The sequence below is a fragment of the Uloborus diversus genome, chromosome 2 (genome assembly GCF_026930045.1).
Source record: "Uloborus diversus isolate 005 chromosome 2, Udiv.v.3.1, whole genome shotgun sequence".
Taxonomy (NCBI): Eukaryota; Metazoa; Arthropoda; class Arachnida; order Araneae; family Uloboridae; genus Uloborus; species Uloborus diversus.
The window spans coordinates 56,851,652-56,875,018 of NC_072732.1; the positions used below are offsets into that span (position 1 = coordinate 56,851,652).

A 23,367-nucleotide genomic window follows, 5' to 3' on the forward strand; every position below is an offset into this window, starting at 1 on the left:
TCAAATCGGTCTTTAATTTTCGTGAGACTGGCGCAAAAGATGTTCAATATAATGTACCCCGTTTTCTGTAACAAGTTGAAATCGAGGAACAGCATATTCCACATTCCGGGGTCACGTTTAGAATGTGTTGCGCAATGCATGTCTTTAGCTCAGCAAAGTTTGCAATCGGAGCACTGAACGCAACAGCATTCAGATAGTTCCATATCCACAAGTCACACGGGTTAAGATCAGGTGATCGGGACGGCCAGGTCTTTCATTGAGACAGTCATAGTGAACTTCTCATATACGAAACGAGGAAAAAAACGTGCATTTGGCATTTTTATAACAACTTCAATGAGTCGGGCGCATGACAGGTGTTTTGATTTACATATTCTGACACTTGCAGCGCCATCTATGGCTAAAAATTCCAACTATTTATTTTTCTTCTGTCATACGTTTTCCCCCTTCTTCGATAATATTCCGTTGAAATTTGAGGTCATTCTGACCAGTTGTTTTATTTTTACATCGTTTTTAAAGTGGAACTTTAATTATAATCACCCTGTATATAACTAACGTTGGTAGAACTCGTAGTAGAACTCGTCTCGGTCAGAAGAACCAAGCACACCCTTTTCTCCGAATTTTTTTGAGTTAAAGCATGATAATTATTCCCGGAACATTTAAATTTAACTACCGAATACTGAACATCAGCGCATCAGCTACCATGAATTCAATTGATCAAAAAATTGAATCCAAAACAAAATGAATTAAAGTTCTACTTTTTTGTGACCCACCCCCTCAAGATTGCTATCATATAGTATTGGCTTTTTTTCAGTTGGGACAAAATTCGCAATTTTTAAATTTGAAAAGCAAACACTATAGTTGGGGCGAACCTAACATGGCAGCATAGTGAAGGCTACGCAGATCCTAACCACAGCATTATGACGCTGCCAGGTTAGGTTTGCCCTAACTATAGGCTTTGCATGCGCTAATTAAAGCCCAATAAACAGTTCAGACTCGATTAGGTCACATTTAGAACAAAAAAAAAAAAAAAAGCATTCTGATTGGTCAAAAAAAAAAAATGTCACGTTCGATTGTGCTGCTCGATATCAAGTGGCTACATTCAAAGGTAGCGACAACGAGCAAAAATTTCTTTTCTATATCGAGTAATTGAGTTCGATAGCGAACGGTTTTGAAATCGAATCGCTGCTCACTGTCAAATAACGAGAATCGCCATGAATGTCGCGATTTCTATCGATTCTCTGTAAATCTGTCTTTTCCGCATCGTTTCGCAGCACCAGGAGGAACTGAGGCATAGTTAACTCTTCACAGAAGTTATTTGTATGCAATTTAATACATAATTAATGAATTAATCGAATTAAACTACGAAATATTTGTATCAATATTATAATTCATAACACTTACATTTTATTTTATTAATCTTTCAATGTTTTTGTAAGTATGTCATTCTCGAGTTGGAGGACATGTACCATGTAGTATGATTTTCTCCTTTTATCTTTCTAACCAGCAACTTTGTACAGTTATTTTCGTTCAACCGAATCAATGTAAATATAAATAAAGAAAAAAGCAAGAAATCAGTTAAAGAAACGTTAAAAGCTTTTGCTTCAGTTAAAAGTATTAAACGTTGAGTTAAATATATTTCAGTTAAAAGTATAATCGCTTACACTCGTTACATATGAGCGTAATAGGTTTACGAGTTACACACACCCATTTTATAATGGGATCGTTTCCAAAATTTTAAAAGCATTTTTTTCTGAAAGAGAATGCTTGAAAACATAGGATCTGACCATTTTTTAAATCATTTATTTCAGTTTAATACTTAAAAAAAAAAACTTAAATCGGTGCGCTTTCATTGTTTACGCTTCTGTCGTGTGACATCACAAATGATGAAATGCCATTCAATGTTGCCATTCACAGAGCAAAATATTTAATTCGCATCTTTACTCACGTGTATTGGCAACGATATGTTTGATAGCAAGCGTAGAGCGCAATATTTAATTCGCTTCTTGATTATAATAACGTGGAAACGCTGTAGAAAGATGCGCCAAATTGCATCATTTGTTACGTCGTAAAGACCACGCCTTGTTTTCGAAATCGGACATTTTAAAAAATAACTGTAGGGAAAATGAAAGTATTTCCTGGGTCCATGTTTTTTTTTTTTTTTTTTTACTCATTCTATCAATTTCAGTGACTAAAAGTAGTACTTTTGACTGAAGGAAACAACCCTATTATTGTGATTTTTAAGGACTTCGATAAAAAAAAGAAAGTCATTCTGAATTAGAAATTTAAGTTAGATAGATTAAGAGCACTTATGGCATAGGATTGATTTGTAATAAAATTTCATATCCGTTTACTAAGTCCTGTTTCCAAGAGATGCTGGAACTAAAAGCTTGTTTTATCTTTAAGGTATTCCGTCATTTTTCTGACAGCGTACAAAAACTAGATATCGCAACGGACAAAAGACAGAAAACCCATTTTTTCTTGAAGAAGTAAAAAAATAAGGCTACAAGCTATAAAACATTTTGCTTAGTATTATTTTTTTCCTTAATTTATTATCTTGATTAGTATTATTAAGTTTTTGAATTCTTCTTAGGGACATTTGTTATTGACATTATTTATTTATTTATTTTAATTTATTATTATTTTTTTATTATTATTTTATGCTTTACTGTAACATTTTTTAAAGTTATTTCCTTATGACTCTTAACTATTTTAAAATGAAGTACATTAAAAAAGGAACCTAACTATATATATATATATATATATATATATATATATATATATATATATATATATATATATATATATATATATATATATATATATATATATATATATATATATATATATATATATATATGGTGTTTTACTGAGATAGTAAAAGACAACTATTCGTGATGACGACATCCTAGGAAAGAAATAATACTTAATGATTCTATTCAGGGGTCACGGCACACTAGTGGAGAACTGATTAGTTAACACAATTATCCAAACTAATAACTGATTCAAAATAATTAAATTTTAATGGTATAGAGTTATAGACCAGTTTAACTCTTTATAAAAGTTTTAAGAGTTATAGCCTCTTAAAACTTTTCTATATATACAGAACTAATAGAAATCTTTGGCAAAGCCTTTTCCTCAATAAATGGGAAGTTACAGCTCTGTCCTCTGCATTTCGGAAAAAAACATTTCTGCACACCAACTGCAATTCGTTGGAGAGTCTATATGCCAACCACCCCGCTGTTGCTTGCTGCATACTGATTGCCATAAACAAATTTACTCGCAAATCAAAAACACAATCAAATGTCACTTGGTCAAGGTGGGGTCTTCGAACTCTAGTTCTCATTTCACACAGGCTGGGAAGATTCTGAAAGAGATGCCAGTTCCCCTGCAGTGGCCGACCTTCCCCGTCTTTTCCAATGCAAACCACCACCGAGACAGCAGTGAGCGGCGAAAGTCCAAAGAGACAAGAAACAAGGTTTTCCCAGTAATAACGCTATTCGACGGCAAGGGTCAACTACCGCCGAGTATAGGTAGCCCTTGACCCCTTTTTCCGTAAACTGCTCACGCACACCTTATCGGAAGTGGGCCACTGTCGACCACGTGACGCTGTTGCCTCCCTATCTGTTTTAATTCCCCGACTTCACTTTCACTTATTTGACGTTTGTTGCTTCAGACCACTTTCTACGCTTCGCTGGGCACAGATTAGCCCAGAGTATCTCTGCGAATATCTTCTGTAGACGTTCGGAAAGTGGTTGAGTGTGGTGTGCGTGTGTGAAGGCATTTTCCTCAGGCCCCGTGAGCTAGGGGGTCCTAGAATTAATTCAGCAGCTTCCCCCGCACCGAATTGTAAAAGGTATTTGAATTTTTGAGTTTTTCTTCCTTATAGAACCTTAGGCAAATTAAAATACAGTTTACAATTGACGGGTAATACTATTAAAATTTGTGTACTGATGTGAAATTCCGTTAAGGTACGGATAATTGTTGAAATATTATTGAATAAAGGAGTCGCATTATCCTGCTCTGATTTTTTGAAATTGAAGTTTTAAAAGTAATTTTTGAAAGGTTTGGATACCCACTTATTTCTTAACCCATAATTTTTTAAAAAAAAATTTAAAATCTTGCCAAGTTAAAAAAAAAAAATTTTAATCTAAAAGCATTTTATTTATTTATTTTTATTTTTTAAATACTACAATAATCACGTCTATAACAGTTGTGCATTACATTAGCAACATATGTATTGAAAATATTTTCTGATCATAGCTATAAACCAGAAAAAAATCTTTCAACAATTTCTATTCTATAACGTTATTCAAAATAATTGTGTAGTCTATAAAATGCTTATGCAGTGCAGTTTTATTAAATGCATCATCTGGATTCTAAAATTATTACTGTAAAACTTTATTTTTAAAACACACATACACACACAAAAAAAATTTCCTGTGGACATAGGGTTGAAGAAGAATTGAGAAAGAACACTATAAAATTGTTTGTAAAAATAAAACTATATCAAATTAAACGGCAATCAAAAAATTACAAGACAAAATTTTTGGCAGTTACCAATATTGGAAAACTAAAAACAGTCCTAAACTTCAAAACATACATTTAAAAAGTCACTTTTTAAATGTTGTAAAACTTGATTGCATTGCTTAGAGTTTAGGCAAAAAATTACAAGCTAAAAAACAAACAAAGTTAAGGACCCTCCTCCTCGCACCTCGGTTGAACCTTAAGGAAGTAGTATATCATAAAACATCGCCAAGTTTATGAATTTTTGAAATTTCAATTTTTAGTGTCAGTGATATTTAATCCGCATCAAATTCCAAAAAAAAAAAAAAAAAAACATGTAATTTCATAAAAAACGCACTTTTGTTTTTGGAAAGTACGTCAATGATCTTAGTATTTTTTTTTTTTTTTTTTTTTGTTCAAATACCTATTATTTTGCTAGGAAAAAATCATTTAGAAAAAAAACGAAAAAAAAAAACCCCAATACTTTTACATTTTTAAAATTTATATTTTCATTAATATCGCTTTTAGCAAGCTCTAACTTCTGCTTTCTTTCTTTCTTTCTTTCTTTCTTTATTTTTTTTCAAGGAAGAAGAGAGAGTGTGGTTAGGTGTCAGCCTACCGCTACAGGGGGGGGGGATGGGCTGAAAAAGGTTGGAAACCACTGAACTAGAACAATGAAATTTTATTCAGTGTGTTTACAATAGTTTTAAGTTTCATTTAATGAGTTAAGAGAACTCGATATTTTCTGAATTTTCTAATCCCTTAAAACGTCGTTTTCTCTTAAGCAAAATTATAAAACATGCTTTACTTTTTCACTTGTTTTATTTAAGTAGCTTTGTCGAAAGAAACCCTTTTACTCCTTTAGAAGCAATATCAGGAAAAGAAGACAACTTATTAGTTTTTTTAAAAAATGGAGAAATATTTTGACACTTCTAAACTGTTAATTGAGTTTCTCAGAAAAATGATTCAAATGTAAAAATTGTGATTGCAACCTAATATTTTCTGTGACTATAAATTTCAAGAGATAAAAAAAGCTTGAACCATAGGATCACACACACACACACACACACACACACACACACACAAAAAGTTTTTATTACTTCTTAAAACTAAATTCCTTAAACTATAAAAGGTGCGTTCTATTATATCTTAAAAGTAATTTACTAAAATTTAAATTATTGTAACTATTTAAAAATACTCCTTCGAAATTTCAAAGATTAGTTTCCTAAATTTTAAAACTATGCTGAGATATTTATTTATTTATTTATTTATTTTTGTGGAAGCCTCCATTTTGACGTTTAGATGAAACGAAATAAAATGAGTTGCCAAAAGTGAAATTGTAAACATTCATCTCATTTTATTTGAAATCAATTTTCAAAATCAAAATATTTCATGCCTTGAAAACCAACGTATACTAAAATGCAGAAAAATCCTGTAAAATACTGCCCCTAGCTGAAAATTTTAGCAAGAGTTTTCCAATTAATATTTAAGTAAAATGTAAACATTTACTAATTCTAGACGAAAATGCGAGTTGATGGGTATTTTTTACTGATTTTATAACGAAAAAATATTTTCGCTATACTATTAAAAACAAAAATTATTTCGCGAAAATTTCAGTAAATAAGCCTGAAAAATAAATATTTTAACCTAAATTTCTATTGCTTCGAAAAAAGGAATGTTAAACTAAGTTTAGAAAATTAAACCGAAATGCAAAATTTTAATAGGTAAATTTTTTTTCCTCTCTCTATTTTCCAACAAATGGAAATTACCTTAATTTTTGAGCTGTCACGTTTTAAGTTAAAAATACGGGTGGGGGAATGTAGTGCAAAATGAAATTGTTACACATTTACTCTGCTTTCAGCACCACCTATCGGGTAATATTTTAACTATGTAGTTACACATGTAGTATATTCCAGCCAGAAAAATTAGAAGCAATTTTTGAAAATTGATACTCAGATTGTAATATTTTGCTGTTGAACTTTTTTTTTTTAATTATCAAATGATAAAATAATTTTCATTGAAATTTTTAATATTTATTGAGACCTTCTAAAACTCAGTGCAGTGTTCATTTATGTAATATTAAGCTTATTTGTGTTTTAAATAGTTTTTACAATAGATCAAGAGCATGCAGGCAAAGTGAAATACTTTATTTCGTTTACTCTTTCAGTCATTTACTAAACCATTTATGTGTTCAATTTTTAATTAATTTATTTACATTCTTTCATTTAATAATTGATTTATTTGATCATTCATTATTCATTGACTATTTTACTCACTCATTTTTTTTCTCATATATTAATTGATTAATTAATATCTTAATTACTTTGTTGTTCATTATCTTTTCCTTCATTCATTCATCCTTTAATTTACTCATTCATTTGATCAAAAACATTTTTTGCAATAGAATTGTAAATATTTCATTTGAAAATTCATTTTTAACTTTGCCCTATAAAAAAGTGAAATTTTTCCACTTTTTTAAAAGCACAATTTTATTCCCCAAAATAAAAAGTAATGTTTCAATGTAAGTTTTACTTCAATATACATTGCTTTTGCTTTATGTACTGTAATTTTCAAACAAATTTCCTATTTGTTCATTTTGAAAGGGCTAAGTCATCTTAACTAATTCACTTTTCCCCACATTCCCCTACTTCTCTTTAAAGCGTTCAAAAGGTGTGCTCATGTACCAAATAAACCAAGTTTTAATAATATTATGAAATTCTGAAAATGCGATTGTGCTTTAGTGCTCATTCACTATTCAGTCTGCCCTGGTTTACTACGACAAGAGATTATTTTCTTATTTTTTTTTCTCAAAAAATAAAATAACTAAATAACATCATCGCCTACGTCATCTCTCTATTCCGAAACTAAAGCAGTAGGTTAGGGTCATCTCCCAAATGTCCTGCCTCCATTTGATCCCGCTGCCCACGCAAAATACTGACATCTCTTTCTCATTCAGGAAGATGACCCAAACCCGAACGGAGTGAGTGCCATCGAATCGGACTAACCCAAGCCACGCTAGACCATGCTGCGGGGTTGGTTCGACGCCTTCAGGGTGGACGGCGGGCCCACTCTCTACTCCCATGCCAACAGAACCCCGGTTGTGGAAGACATCCGGAACATCCTCATCTACGTGTCCTTCTCCACACTCTTCATTGCGTTCCTGCTCATCTTCCCCGGAATCAGGAAAGAGGTATTTGGTCTCTCTTTTCTGCAAAATCTGATGTTGAATCGTTGTAGAGCATAAGGTCAGAAGCAATATGATGGAGGGGGGGGGGGGGGAGACTTTAATTGGCTAGACAAGATATTTTTCAAGATACAATGAATATTTCTCTCTCTCTTTCTCAACAAAATTTATGATGGACAGATATTTTGTTTTTAGACAGAAAATATACTCTTCTGTACATGTTTATGCAAAAGAATTTTTCCGCCCATAGCAGGAGTTTCCAAAGTGGGTGCCGCGGCAGCATATAAACAACCTTTACTTTGCTAGAGACCGTGTAAAAATTTGGAGACTACTGATTGGTCAGTGCATAAAAACGTCCTCCATCTCCATGAAATCTTGTTTTGCATGGTCTAATTATTACTTCAGTTCGAAACAAGTTTTTCTCGACATTATTCGAGGGAGGAGGGAGAGGGTTAAAAACATTCAAAGGTTAATTCAGAACTCCTGAGGAAAAAATTTAGTTCACATGCGTTGGATGAGAAAATAAACATGGGCGGCGAATTCACGTCGGCTGGCCAATCAGGAGTCCCAAAACCGAGAGGCCCCTACCTGAGTAAAGATCGCTTATATGCGCCGCAGCACACTGGGATGCCGAAGTGACAGACGATGGGCTCCGCGAAATGTGTGTGTGTGTCCATGGTATCAATATATCAATATATATTAGTGTGCCGTGAGAAACTTCTATTTCTTCAAAGGGTTCCTTGAATCGTAAAAGTTTGGGAGTCCCTGGATTATAATTTTTAGTATGAGTACATTGAAAAATATTCAAGTACCTTTTTGTTAACATACACTCATCGTGCATCCTGCTCAATACTGCCACAAGTACAAATTTTTAACTTTTAATTTTATGGCGGTATTGCAGTGCTAGCATATTGGTCTTTGAAGTGAAATCAAATTAAATTTTAAAAAAAAATAATTTGAATTTTGACATATTGAATTCAAATTATGTTTTTCGCAATCACGAGTGTGTGTATGCAGGCGTGTGGGTTTGTGTGTAGGGGATATGTGTATGTGTGTGTAAGCATGTGTGTTTGTGTCTGTGTGCTGGCATAAGTGTATGGGTAGTTGTGTGTATGAATGTGTGTGCGTGGGGGCGGGGTATGTGTATGTGTGTGCAGGCATATGTGTTTGTGTCTGTGAGCAGGCATGAATGTGTGGGTAGTTGTGTATATGTATGTGTATATGTTTGTGTGTGTGTGTAGGTGTCTGTATGTATCCGTGTGTGTATGTGTTTGTGTTTGTGTACGTGTGTGCGTATGTGTTTGTGTGTGTGTTTGTTTATGTGTGTGTGTAGTTGTGTATGTATGCGCGTGTGTGTAGGACATGGATGCAACCTGGAGACGGCTTTCGCTATAGGAGCAGCATCGTGACGAGCCCGTCGACGATGATGGTGCGGAGGGTGGCGGTGGGAAAAATCAAAGGAACGCCAAAAACAAGCAAATGAAAGCAATAAGCAATCGTGATTGCTCAATAATTATTCATTACACATTCAACTTAATCACTTGTGACAGTATTTCATTTCGAAATCTAACATGTTAGTCCAACATGTCGCTACTAAATCAAAAATTAAAATTTTGCGCTTCTGACGGTATTGAGCTGAATATATGTCGCAATGCAAGTGTCAAGACGGATTTTAACATATGCGCTACTGTTGTTTATAATTCTTTTTCGTACAGTTCTTTGAGCCAGCCCATACTTAACACTTTATTATGTGTGTGTAAATATGCACCTTTGAACAAATAAATTAAATCAAACATACACACGCAAAGCAAAATGAGGCATTTCTTCGTTAACGCGACCTAAATGTTTTGAACCTGGCATAGATCTAGAAGAAAACCTTCGGATAATCTACTACAGAAGCTTTGCCGAAGGGATTGTACTTGAAAAGGAGAGCTATTCTCAGTGGTAATAATCAAGGTTTGTCATTAAAACAAAATATTTCATAGAGATTACCATAAAACATTTCAAAAGTGTCGAAATTTTTAAAGAAAAATGTAAAAATCTTATTGAATCTATGTCAGACAGTCTAAAAATGTAAATTTCGATGATGAGTGGTCATACAAATATAGTAGATATTTTTCTACAATCAAAAATTTCGATGCTGTAACAAATAAAATATATTTCATATTAAAAAAAAAAAATGCGTTTGAGTCCATCCTTTCGCAAAACTATAAATTACCCTCAGTAATTAATGTCTCATATATATCGACTCAAATGGTTGCAAGAAAAAAAAATGATTAAGCGAGAGATGTGCGAAAACAACTAACAACAAACGGAACCTTGTATATCAAAATGCAAATGCAATATTTATTCATTAGTTTTATCAAAGTACAAAGAAAATATATATCATAGCTCAACAAATTTCGCTAAATCATCGCTCTAAGTATTTAACAGTGTAGGATTATACTTCTGTTTCCTAGCATAGTAATTTTTAAGTCTTTCCAAGTTCTAACACATAAAAACAATCGTGACATCCCAAGAATTGAGCTAAAATAATTGAGTAGAATTTCTATTGCTTTTAGCTTTTGAATGAATCGGAAGACTTCCATTATAGCTTCCACATTATCATTATCTTTGATTTCATCATTACCTTTAACGCAATTAAACGTTATTATGCAATGTCTTTTTTTTTTTTAATTTAATACCTATTAAAGTGCTTCGTGATACTATAAAAAACGACTGAAAAATAAAAATTCTTAAAGAGATAAAAGTCTGCAATTCAACAATCCCCATTCATCAGGGCTCATTTTAGCAATCTTCATTTTTACGCTGAGAAGCATCGCAGTTATTTTCTAACATAAAATGTATTTGTTGATGGTTGGACTCACTTCCGTAAACATTTTTTTGCGACAAATGAATGAGAGATGTTCTGTTAGAGTTACGTATGAGGGAAATAAATATTATTAATTTTCTATCATTCTAGTCAGGCCAGGACCACTAAAAGTGGCCACATCTAAATGAATAGCACGCATAAAAACTGGAGGATGTATAAGTGATAGGCCATGGTAGATAACCTATCTTTATCAATTTAAATAAAATAGAATAAGTAAAATAATTTATGGAATTACATTGTTATGGCAGGGGTGCCCACACCCTAAGAGCAAGGGCGCCCCCCTTAATAACAAGATGACCCCCCAAAAGCAAGAGCCCCAACACCAAATGGGAAAAATACTCTTCAAACCTCCCTAAAATTTCAATGGCACAGTCTGCGCTATGACCCCCCCCCCCCCCCCAAGTGGGCATTCCTGGTTATGGCTACATGAGGAGAAAATCGTCTATTTTGACTTTACATTATAGTCTAATCCTCACGTACAGATATGTTTTGGATATCATAGCTACTTTCGAATATAGGAAATTGTTCATATTTTAAGAAGAAGCTTTATTTCTCGTTTTGAAAAAGTTTAAAGAGATACTTTTTACGACACCCGGGATCACAAGAGAAAAATCCGCAAATATGATAACTTTCATCAACACTGATGCTGCAATATTTTGGCCAGAAATTTGTTGTATTCTTCGATTGGTTGTGTATCCTCTTCCGTGAGAGACACCCTATCTATTCGTGAAAGATAGAAATCTGGAGAATGTCGACTCTCACCAGTAAATGTCAACACTTGCACAGCCGCTTGGTGCATGTCCGAAATGTTCAATAAATATCCCAATTTCAAACTCACTCCGGGAAATATCGGCATCCACCTTCTACTAATAGTGAATGTTGAATGGAGATTTACGCTTCCTACTCCGTATTTCAGGAGTGATAAACCGTCACACGCGTAACCTTTTCTCTTCTCTTGCTGAGTGAAGTGAGTAATCACGGTGAGGTGTCACTCTATAGATGAATTTCAAAGAACTTGAGCCATGACCTTGACAATATTATTACAAGGTCAACAATGCATTTACCTCTTTCTGTGAAGTATTGAAAAAGGGAAGCGTTATAGGCTTGGATTTGAGTTGGAGTACCTTCACAAAACTACTACGAAAGTAACCAAACTCAACGCATCGCCAATTACCCTTCCTTTTTACCCCAAAAAGAGGTAAAAATTGTCAAGGTCGTGGATCAACTTACCAGAGCCACACTATAGCAAGCTGTATGCGCTTATAGACATTCACTGGTGATAGTTCGAGTGCACACGAGCATAATCAAATACATGCGATATACCAGACAACCCGGTTATCACATCCAGAGACTGCAGTTTCCTTCTTATTAGAACTCATCAGTCTGAAATAATGAATAACCGAGCTGGAAGCAGATTATTCACAATTCCAAACTGAGGAGTTCTAATAAGAACAAAACTGCAGCATCTGGATGTGATAACTGGGCTGTCTGGTATATTGTATGTAGTTTTGGCTTTAGGCCTCACTTAGGGGCGGCAACTTACTGCTAAATAATCAAATATTCGATCTTTCACCGACGTATTTGGTATGTATTGCTATTCACCAATGAATGTGTACAGTCTCCAATTTCGGTCTTTTAACAGTAACTTGTGTTCATGTTCATTTTCATATTTAAACCGAATATTTTAAAAGTGTGTCAGTACTATTGATAAAAGTTATCTTCAAAGAGGATAATTGTAAAGAGGCGTAGCTAGACCCGAGTTTCGGGGGGGGGGGGTTACTTCTTTTATTATATATATATATATATATATATATATATGTGTGTGTGTGTGTGTGTGTGTGTGTGTGTGTGTGTATATGTGTGTAAACTTTTTTTAGTATTAAAAAAAATAATAAGAGAGAGGTGAATCTTACATACTTTGGAATGGGGTGCCCCAAGTTCGATACTTGTGTCAAACAAAACAAAAGCAAAGACTTTTTTTTTTTTTTATTTATTTATTTTAATGTTTTGGAAAATTTAACTTTTTTTTGAGCAATCACGATTGCTTATTGTTCTCATTTGACTGTTTTTGATGTTAGCTGATTTTATTTTCCCACCGCCACCCTCCGCACCATCACCGACGACGGGCTCCTCACAATGCTGCATTTATAGCGAAAGTCGTCTCCAGGTTGCATCCATGTCCTACACACACACGCATACATACACGCACACACACACATACACACACATACACATACACACAAACACATATGCCTACCACACATACACATACCCCCCCCCCCCACACACATTCATACACACAACTACCCACACACTTATGCCAGCACACAGACACAAACACACACGCCTACATACACACACTCGTGATTGCGAAAAGCATAATTTGAATTCAAGATGTCAAAATTCAAATTAATTATTTACTTTTTCCTCCATTTAACTTAAAGTGAAACTTTCTAGCAACGGGTCTAATCAAAACCAGTCTAGCCAAATCAGGGGGAAAATCAAATATCTAATGAGCGTGTTCCGTTCATTTCAGTGTGACTGATTAATTTAGAGGCTAACACACATCTACAAAAGCTAGCATCCCTGAAAGCTAATAGATGCATCCATTTCCGCCTGTAAACTGGATGTTTGACTTTCAATCTCATCGGTGGTCAGACTATTTTTACTAACTTGGTTCGCACTAAAAGCATGAAATAAAATAAAAAAAGACTTCTTGATTATAACCTACAAAAAATGAAAAGGCTTTTCATATCGTTATATATATATATATATATATATATATATATATATATATATATATATATATATATATATATATATATATATATATATATATATATATATATGATGCTTTTTATATGTATTTACATTTATGCTAATTTTAAAGCAGTTAATAAAATTTGAATTAAAAAAAAAAGGGAAGAAATATAGGCGGTAGAAAGTTATTTGCACAAAGCTGCATACCATCTGTTCTCCTCTCAAGTTTTTATTTTAAATTTTATTAGCTACTTTTGAATTTACATAAATATCTATTTGAGAGAGCAACAGCAATTTTCTAGTATTATAAACAGAAGTCTTGTTTAGTTTCTACTTTTTAATACGAACCAAGTTAACAGAAATAGTACAGAACAGTCTAGATTCATTTCGTTTTTGAACATTTTATTCCTGTAATGCTATGTAGTTTTTCTTTTAAATTAAAATAAAATTTCCTTCAGAATGGTTCGATGGGATTAATGCTGCTTCAGCAGACTGTACTTCGTTTTCTTCAGACGACGTTAACTTTCTCTACTTAGAGCAACCATTTTCGTCATTTACATTTTTTTTTTCTTTGGGTTTTAAAAAGCTTGTTATCGGTTTTGCTCGCTTCATTATACAACAACGTTCACTTAGATCATACTATTCCAAATAGTTCAGCCCGCACGTTTTTAAAAGAATACGCAGTAAATACTGGCTGACATTTTCGACAAATCGATGTGATTGCGGTGGATACTCTGGTTAGCAAAGATCGTTTGGACTATGACAGCATAACGCCAATAAAAACCTTATGTCTTGAATTCCGGCTATGCTATCATTTTCGGATTCGAAGCCCAATGATCTTTAAAGCAGCAAGCTAAAGCATTTTCTTCAACTCGAAACAAAATGGGCTGAGGGGGCAAAAAAGGGAGAAATGCGTTCCACGAATAGGTTTTCTAGGAAGATTAACAAAAGGACAGTCGTTTCGAGCACTTTGTTGGAAGAAGAGTAAAGGGGTGAAATTCATAGGTTGAGTATTAGTTGCATTATGGATGAGTATTTCAAGTTAATGGTTAAAGGTCATTCAAGTTAAAAGCCATTTTGCTCTGTTATCTAACTTAGTACTGTTCTTTGGTCGCTCTCTTTCTTAAAATTATGATTCCTTATAGAAAACTGAGATGATAGGAGTGACAAGAAAGTTTTAAGATTTTTTCAAGTAAAGAAAAAGGGAAAATCTTTGAATATTGACCAGGTTATATTTGCAGCAATTGATAACCTCAAGAGGATAAATAATTAATCAAAAAAGAAAAAAGAAAAAAGAAAAAAGAAATCAGGCACCAAAAAGCAATAAAAGACTTTTTCTTGAAAAAGATATGCTTAAAGTTTCTTTTACTGTCAAAATGATTCCTGAAACTCGCAATAAAGCACTTAATAATGTAATAACAGAATAAAGATCTAACCAAACTAATACAGAGGAATTTTAATCAAGAGCCCATATTATCTTTAGTATCGATTTCAAATTTTCACCATCATATTCCAAATTTCTATAAAGTTTCTTAAAGCCCCGTATCTTAAAACCTCTTTATCTCGATTTTTTCCCTCCTGTGAAATTCGAAATATAGATTCAACTGTATATAATATTCCCACAGCGCAGCTCATAAAATTAAACATATTTAGAAATTTGCAGAATCTATGACAAAAAAAAAGGCTATATATACGTGGATTTAACAAATCAATCTTATTTCTGCAGCGAAGTGTGTAATTTCACTCAATTATCAAAAAAATGTCGCAGCAGAGTGAGGAATGAGGCGTCTTTACGCTTGAGGGTCACTCATGGAGCTGATTTTCAATGACACTGGGGGGGGGGGGAGCGAAGTGAATTTTTGACCATTGTTATTCAGAGAAAAAGTAGTTTTTCTTTTTTTTTTTTCCTTTTTCATCTCTTTTTCTTTTCTCTTCTCTTTTTTTCTTATCTTTTTTCTCTTCCCTTTTCTTTCTCTTCTCTTTTCTTTCTTTCTCTCTCTCTCTCTCCTTTTTCTTGAGACAAACATTTCGGGGGGGGGGGTTGTCCCCAAACCCCCCCCCTTAGCTACGCCCCTGAGTAAAACAGCGATGTAAGGGGACATCTTGAGAAACACTTGCTATAAAAACATTGATTTGCTCATGAACTGTTTTCGCAATACGTATATTGACTCTGAACATAACTTGAGAATTCCGACGGACGAGGAATTAAACCATTCCATTGGTTAAAATGGGAGGAAAGTCGGTTTACTTTGTCAATAACGGTCATTGACCTTGTGCTGTATAGTGCTTCCTTCTCTTCCCTATATCACAAATGGACTCATTCAAGATAAGACATCTTGTTATCAAAACTATATTTTTAATGATTTACCTCTTTAGGGAAATGTTCCTTGGATCCTGGTGCCAGATATTATAACTTCTCCTCCTACTACGCGTGATGCCCCCTCCCCTACTTAATGATATTTAGGCAAGCATTATAATATTTGAAACATTTTTTAATTCTAAAAGTATGCTCGATATCAGCTTATTATGAGAGTAGTTTATGTGAATGACTTTACAGTTAGAAAACTATTTACGAAGTATTGTATCAGTAGACTGATTTGCATAAGGAATATAACAAGGAATATGAGATAAATTTAAACATCAATTGTTGAGAAAATGTGATGACTTATTGAAAGAGGGGTCAAGAAGTGGGAATTCTCACGTAAAGCATAAGATGTCAATTGCCTTAAAGATATTAAAGGAAAGGAAATATAGTACCCGCCACTAATAAAATCACTGGATTATAAAATCAGCCGCTTTTTAAAATCAAAGCTGGAAGAACAGAATCATTGCAATACAAAAACATGCAAAACCATCCTTTAATACAATCACTACCGCCGATTTATAAAAAGAAGCTTTTGGATATCATACATAAACAATTGATAAATAAGGAAGGAATTGGTCTCAGAAGGTGAGGAAATCTCAGTGATAAATTTGCGTCTTCAATAGATGTCAACAAAGGGCTTGTTGATATCAAAGAGGAAAATATGATTTTGAACGTTAACAAAACACTTCGTTAACTCTCAAACGATATTGAAACAACTATACACCCATATTTTAAGACCCTTGTGCAAATGTAAAAAAATGTTCCTCAACCTCATATTTAGTTAAAAGGACCAATTTAAAACAAAAATAAATGAAGTAATTCATTTCGTTTTTAGAGTATTGAAACTTTAAAGGTTTTCATTTTTTTTAAATGTAAGTATGCCGGTTTATAAAATCAGCCGCTTTATAAAATCAAATGTCCTCAGAACAAATGTGATTTTAATAAGCGGCGGGCACTGTATTCTGAGCTAAAATTTATGGGAGAGTTTACGAATGTTATTATAGTACGTGTATATAGTATTCTGATTGAAAACGAACGTTTTGACGACTGAATATCAATCGTTCGAAGTGATGTATTTGACGGATTTCAAGAAAAATAGAACATTTCCGAACAACACTCTTTACAAAATGCGCAGAAAGAGACGTTTTACACTTCTGTCTACAACTTTTCTGAAAAAGCGTGGACGTGTAAACGTATGTAAGCGTATTAAAATTCTAAATGAAAGCGAAAATTATGAATAAATATAAAAAGTATGGCGTCGAATGTGCGAATGATTGAAGGTTACTAAGAGAAAAGGAACATTTTACATTTAAATTGCACGGAAATGTAATGATGATTAAACATGTTAGTAATCTTAACGGGAATGAAAATTGAGAATGTATGCAAAGCGTGTGATGTCATATGTCTGAATGCTATTAAGTGGAAAGGAACATATTAAATTTCACAGAAAATATGTGCAAATATGATAATATAAAAGTGCGTTAGTATTTTTGGAGAGTAAAACCGTGGATGAAAGGGAAGCATATGATGCAACGAGTCTGGAGAGTGTTAACAGGAAAGGAATTATCTGAATTGCTGGGGAAATGGGTATAAATCTGATAATATTCAAGGGTATGAGAAAATGCATGAGGGAAATTTGTTTTTAGTCTGAATGCATTAGAGATGTGTCGTTCATGAACGAACGGGTCTTGAAGACAGATTCCTTGAAATGAACGGTCGCTCTTTTGAACGATGATATTTATTTTAGTTATGTCTCTCTCTCTCTCTCTCTCTCTCAAATTTTTAGGTTTTTTAAAATGTCTTTTGATATAAGTTTCATTTTATACATCTTCAAAATAAATTTTCATTTCATTTGTGACCGTTTTATATTTGGGGACAAAATATTTCTATTTAGAAATGATGCACTATATCAAATATATACCTAATGTATAATATCAAAAATCTTCATTTTTTTTCCTTTAGCAATGAAAATGTTTTATGGGACGGTATTCAGTGATTGTTTTTGCAGAAATTTCTTAATGTCACTTCAAGTTAGTTTTTTTTTTAAATAAAATTAAATTATCCAATTTTGTACCATGTTAAAATCCAACCAGCAATTTCCGGAGTGGAAAACAGATCTCATGTCTTACCTCGGTGCCACTCCATCACCAAGAAATATCTCACAAAATAATAAAATATTTTTCGGCTAAATTTTTATCGGTACTTTTTCTTACTGTCAGGTAATTTTACTTACTGTTCTTTATTACTGATCCAATGTAACGTTTTCAATTTACGTGAGTAGAGCTCGCCTACAACATTTTCAAATGAACGAGTTCAATGTACGGGTTAAGAAAATGCACGAACCTCTGAAGAACGGATCATTAAAAAGCAAGACATCGCCTATCTCTAGAATGTGGGTAAAGCGTACTATATTACGTGTATGAAGATTTGTGATAGAAAAATTTCCTTTTAAATTAGTGCGTTAGAATGAATGAGAAAAAAGCAATTTAGGAATTATACCAATGCAATTCCTCCAGCTGTTTGCTATTTTGATTCAATGTGTGGGGTCGATCTAGAAATTATTTTCCAGACCACACTCATCGTGAGAAAAACACGTTACGCTTGTGTTTTATATCTATCATCAGAATGGAAGATCTATAAGTCTAAAGTTGCATGAATACGTGCCACAGACATCCCTTTTCTGCGAAAAAGCCCGCAAGTGTTGTTTTCGAAATAGCTGAATTCTACCCGGAGCTGAACATTTGTTGTGCACAAATTCTTTCTCCGTTTGGTGTGAGATGATGTCTGTGACACTATAGCGAACATTCTTCAGGCCACTGTCATCGAGATTCCAAATCCCAGGTAGCAGGAAAAATTCCACCGCGAGTCTGGAGTAAACAATAACAGGCTCATCCACCGAAGGGGTCTCGTATATAAGGAAAATAGGTCAAAGAGAAGAGACATTACTGAGCAAAGAACTGAGGAGCCACAGACGATGGGCTCCCGAAGTTCACAAATATCTTGTAACATGAAATAATTGTAAAATAGCTGTAAAAATTAGATGTATTAAACGTCTCTTAGGTTCTATGAATTCTCTTGTTGTCTTTACGCGAGAGATGAAAACGTTACAGAATGCAAATTAAGCTTATGATGTCATGTGTCAACGCAGTACTAAGTATATAGCAACAATCGAAGAATATAGCAACATTCGAAGTGGATGAGGAAATTCCTACACATATGGTCATGCAGTAAACTCGATTATCCGTGGAATAAGGTGGCACGGTAACCGCGGATAAGTAAATTCGTGAATCATCCGTAAATGATGGGAAAATGATGCAAGTGTATGCAAATTGTGCTTAAAAATATCAGTAACACTTGCATACATTTAAGCTATTCCTAAAACGATAACAGTGTATGTAAAATTGGGTGAACCGAAAAAATCGTTTTTTTATTTCATAATCACGTTACCTCTCAAATGTTGCAGTTTGGTATCCTTAATTGGCGAAAAATAGCAAAATAATTCAAAGTTGGCATCTTCAGTTCGCGCATGAGGCGGAAAATTAGAAAAAAATATGCTAAAAATTGAATTTTTCAGAAAATAATAAAATTAGTTTTTGTTGTATTTTTTCATAATGCAGCAACCATAAATTGTCAGTATGTAGCATAGTTTGAACCTAAAAAATATTTTACAGCTTTTACATAAGATCTTTAGTTCGCATATATGCCTGAGATTGGACAGGTGATTTTAGCCTAATTTAAAGCGTATGCGCAAACGAAAGATCTTATGTAAAAGCTATAAAATACTTTTTTTGGTTCATGCTACGCTACATACTGACAATTTATGGCTGTTGCGTTATAAAAATGAACAAAAAACTACTTTTATTATTTTTTGAAAAATTGAATTTTTAGCATATTTTTTCAAACTTTGAGCCTCATGAAGCCTCTTGAACTGAAGATGTCAACTTAGAATTTTTAAATTATTTTTCCCCAATTGAGGATACCAAACTACAACTTTTGAGAGGTAGCGAGATTTCGAAATAAAGAGATCGATTTTTTCGAAACACCCTAATATAAAAGCGAGAAAAGGATCACTCATTATAGCAAACAGATTACACACGTACGCGAGCAAATCGTGCAAGCAGATTAACTGCAGTCGATAAATCTAGGTTACACCAAACACGCAAAGAGGAAGGGAGAGGTGTTTTTTCTGGGCTGATCTGGTCACTCGTTTACGCACGTAAGTAGTGTAGATGTAAAAATCAAGTTTCAACTAGTCAGGTTTGGGTGCCTCCGTGGCTCTGTGGTAGAAGCTTCGTCTTCTAAGCCGGGGCTAAGTCGTGGGTTCGATTCCCGCCGGTGCCCTTGGTGTTATTTCCCTCTTTTGTGTTGTCAATATTTCCTGTGTGTGTCCGGAGGAAAGGAGCTTGGCACACAGTCCTCTATGTTGTGAAGCTGTTTAGCTTCTAAATATATAAATAAAACCTAGTCAGGTTTCGGTGATCTTAAAAGGTTTAATGTCATTGGAAGGGAAGAGAAAGAAAGCAATCTCTAAAAATAAAAGTTGCACTTGTTAAGTTAAAATGTGTGCATTTTATTTTAATGAAGACATACATTAAGTTAATCATCGCCGTTTTTATTTTATTTTATTTTATTTTATTTATTTATTTTTTTTTTTTATTATTATTTTTTTTTTTTTTAATTTTTTTTTTAAGTGTAAAAGGCCGCGGACAAGCCGTCCGTGAATAATCGGGTGTTTACCGTATATATGCAAGTGTATTAGAATGAATGAGAAAAAAAAAATTGGGGAGCGCATGTGAAACGTATGATGTCATGTGTCCGAATGATATTCAGAGGAGAGAAACATTCTTAATGGGGTTGTTTCCTTCTGTCAAAAGTATTACTTTTAGTCACTGAAATTGATAGAATAAGCAAAAAAAAAAAAAAATTAACATGGAGCCTCAAAATACTTTTATCATCCCAACATTTAATTTTTAATTAACTTTTTAAAATGTCAGATTCCTGAAACAAGATGTTTCATCGTGTGACGTCACAAGTGAGGAAAGTCATCTTGAATCGGTCTTTTCTGGCAAGGTACCCCTTTTTAGTGATTTTTCACTGCGAGAAATTAGTTAAATAAAATATTCATTTGGCAAAGTTTGGCAATGTTCGGAAACTTTATTCTGGTGCCCCTAGCGACTTACTCACTTGTGATGTCAACAGCGAAAATGAAAACAACGTCTGAACGTCTTTTGAAATTATGGTTTTTAGAGAGAAAATAAGTCAAAACTACGAAAAAAAAGTAACTCACCCCACAATTTAAAACTATGCTCTTTCGGAAAAAAATATTTTTGAAAAATGAGAAACAACCAAATTCTTCAGAAAATGCGCGCAAATCTGATGATATACAGGTTATTAGTTTTCTGAATGATAATAATAATAATCGAGAATGCATATGAAGCCTGTCGTCACGTCGCCTCTGAACAACAGTATTCGCAACTCCAACGAACTATAGGGGGCACTGCAGTCACTGTCTAATGGCCGACTTAAAAACTAAAACAAACGCATGTGGTAACGAAGAAAATGCTAAAAGTGTTGTGATTTTTGTTCGTATGTATGATATTTTTCGCTTTATTCTTTTTAAATTAATTTTCAAAGTCTTGTGGATATTCTGGCCCACGTAGAAAGAAATGAGAATTCAAGAAGCATTACTAAACGTCAAAGAATAATGCAAACTACGTAGTTCGTAGTTCTAAGCAGCTATTTCCACGATGTTGAATTCGATATTCATCAATTCTTGATAAAACTAAATAATAATTGTGGCCTGACAAGAACAACAATTAATGCTAGAAAGTTCAATATGACATTACAAATTATTATCGAAAGAAGATGATACTTCTTTGCCTTGCTTGGCTAGCGCTTATTGTTTTGCATTTGTTGATGAGTTATTTCTCTCGAATTCCCGAATCGGTTAATTTAAAAATTTTCTGTTTCGATTTTTCTAATTTCTGAGCTACGATTCAATTGTGTCATGTTATGCGAATCATCAACAAAATTCTCACGGATATATGGTGGTAGTTTTCTTTTCAGTTGATTGACCATTATTTCTTTTTACTTATCGAATTCTGTAATCTTACTACCATTTTATTCCACTTATGATAAAAATTAAAAATGGTTTAACTAAAAACGCGAAATCTCGCCAAGGCTACTTTGCTCGCACAATACTAAAACTATAACCCTAAACAAATTTGGCGAAACCTTTCAGCTGAGAATAAAAGGAATAAAGTAAATTCTTTCTCGGTGAAACATTTTTCATTTTGTTCTACGATAATATATTCAAGAAAATATTTTGCATACCGTCCATTCCAACTAAATGCCGCTGTAAAAGATGGTTAGTTAAATTAATTTAAGATTAAAAAAAAATCATATTCTTACAAATTCATACAAAACAATAAATTTTTTTACCTTGTATAACGTTATCCAAGTTTGTTAATCCAGTTTTCGCTTTCACTATTTTCAATCAACTCATATTTTAGAAGGAAATAAGAAAAACTAACATTATTTTGAGAAGCTCGGGAATACTACTAAGGGACGAATTAATTTCTGTAGCTGAAAGCAAACTAAGACTCATCGATTGCGTTAATAAATACTCAGAACAAACTGCCTGTGTTTACATCAACAGACACACGTGGAACGCAACGGGGCAATGTTTTAGTTTCATCGGCAGTTTTGTAAATCACCGCAAGGTAGCGTATTCGAGCGCTGGAGTTCCGAATACCTTTCTGTTGTTTCTGAGACTACGTTTGCTCGGAGGTGACGATATGATATGCTTTTAAATGAAGTTAAAAGGAAAGGAACACTTTCCGTTGAGAAAATGCATGCTAATATATTGATATGCAAACATAATGCCATTCGAAGACAGTCAGAACCGGAAACGCTAGTGAAATGCATGATGTCAGGTGTCCGAGTGGTATTAATAGAAAAGGAAAATTCTAAGTTGTTGAGAAAATTCGTGCAAATATAGTGATATGCAAGTGTATTATAATGAATGGGAAAAACCATTTGGGGAATGCATGTGAAGCGTATTATGCCATGTGTCTTTTGGATATTAACAGTTAAAGAACCTTCTAAATTGTTGAGGAAATGTGTGCAAATGTGATATGCAAGTTCATAGTTTTCTACATGAGAATTAAAATTGGCAATGCATGTTAAGCGTATGACGTCGTGTGTTTTAAGGGTATTAAGAGTGCTAACATTTTGAGAATAGTTGGTTGTTGCGTGTAATAGGGTCGTTTCCAAAATTTTAAAAGTATTTTTTTCTGGAAGAGCATGCTTAAAAACACGGGATCTGACCATTTTTTTAATAATTTCACTAAGCTTACAATTTTTAAAAAATTACTTTAATCGGTGCGCTTTTATTGTTTACACTTCTGCCGATGACATCACAAATCATTAAATGCCATTCAGTGTTGCCATTAGCAGAACACAATATTTAGTTCGCTTCTTTACTCACCTGTACTGGCAACGATATGGTTGATGGCAAGCGTAGAGAGCAATGTTTCATTCGCTTCTTGATTATAATAACGTGGAATCTCGGCAGACAGATGCGCCAAAATGCATCATTTGTGACGTCATAAAGACCACGCCTTGTTTGAAAAATCAGGCATTTTAAAAAATTAATTAAAAAATAACTGTTGGGAAAATAAA

At 33.6% G+C, this 23,367-nt stretch overlaps 1 protein-coding gene across 2 annotated transcripts in view; it reads left to right on the forward strand.

The window, feature by feature from the left end:
- Positions 1-23,367, forward strand: part of LOC129217051 (dual oxidase maturation factor 1-like) — a 170,925-nt gene that overhangs the window by 43,930 nt on the left and 103,628 nt on the right. The window contains exons 1-2 of one of the 2 annotated variants that reach the window (XM_054851292.1): positions 3,722-3,853; positions 7,460-7,693. In XM_054851292.1, the coding sequence (XP_054707267.1) occupies positions 7,526-7,693 (168 nt within the window). In that variant the 5' untranslated portion in view covers positions 3,722-3,853; positions 7,460-7,525. Of the gene's footprint in view, positions 1-3,721; positions 3,854-7,459; positions 7,694-23,367 lie in introns of those variants that run through there. The other variant, XM_054851291.1, reaches the window with a different exon arrangement.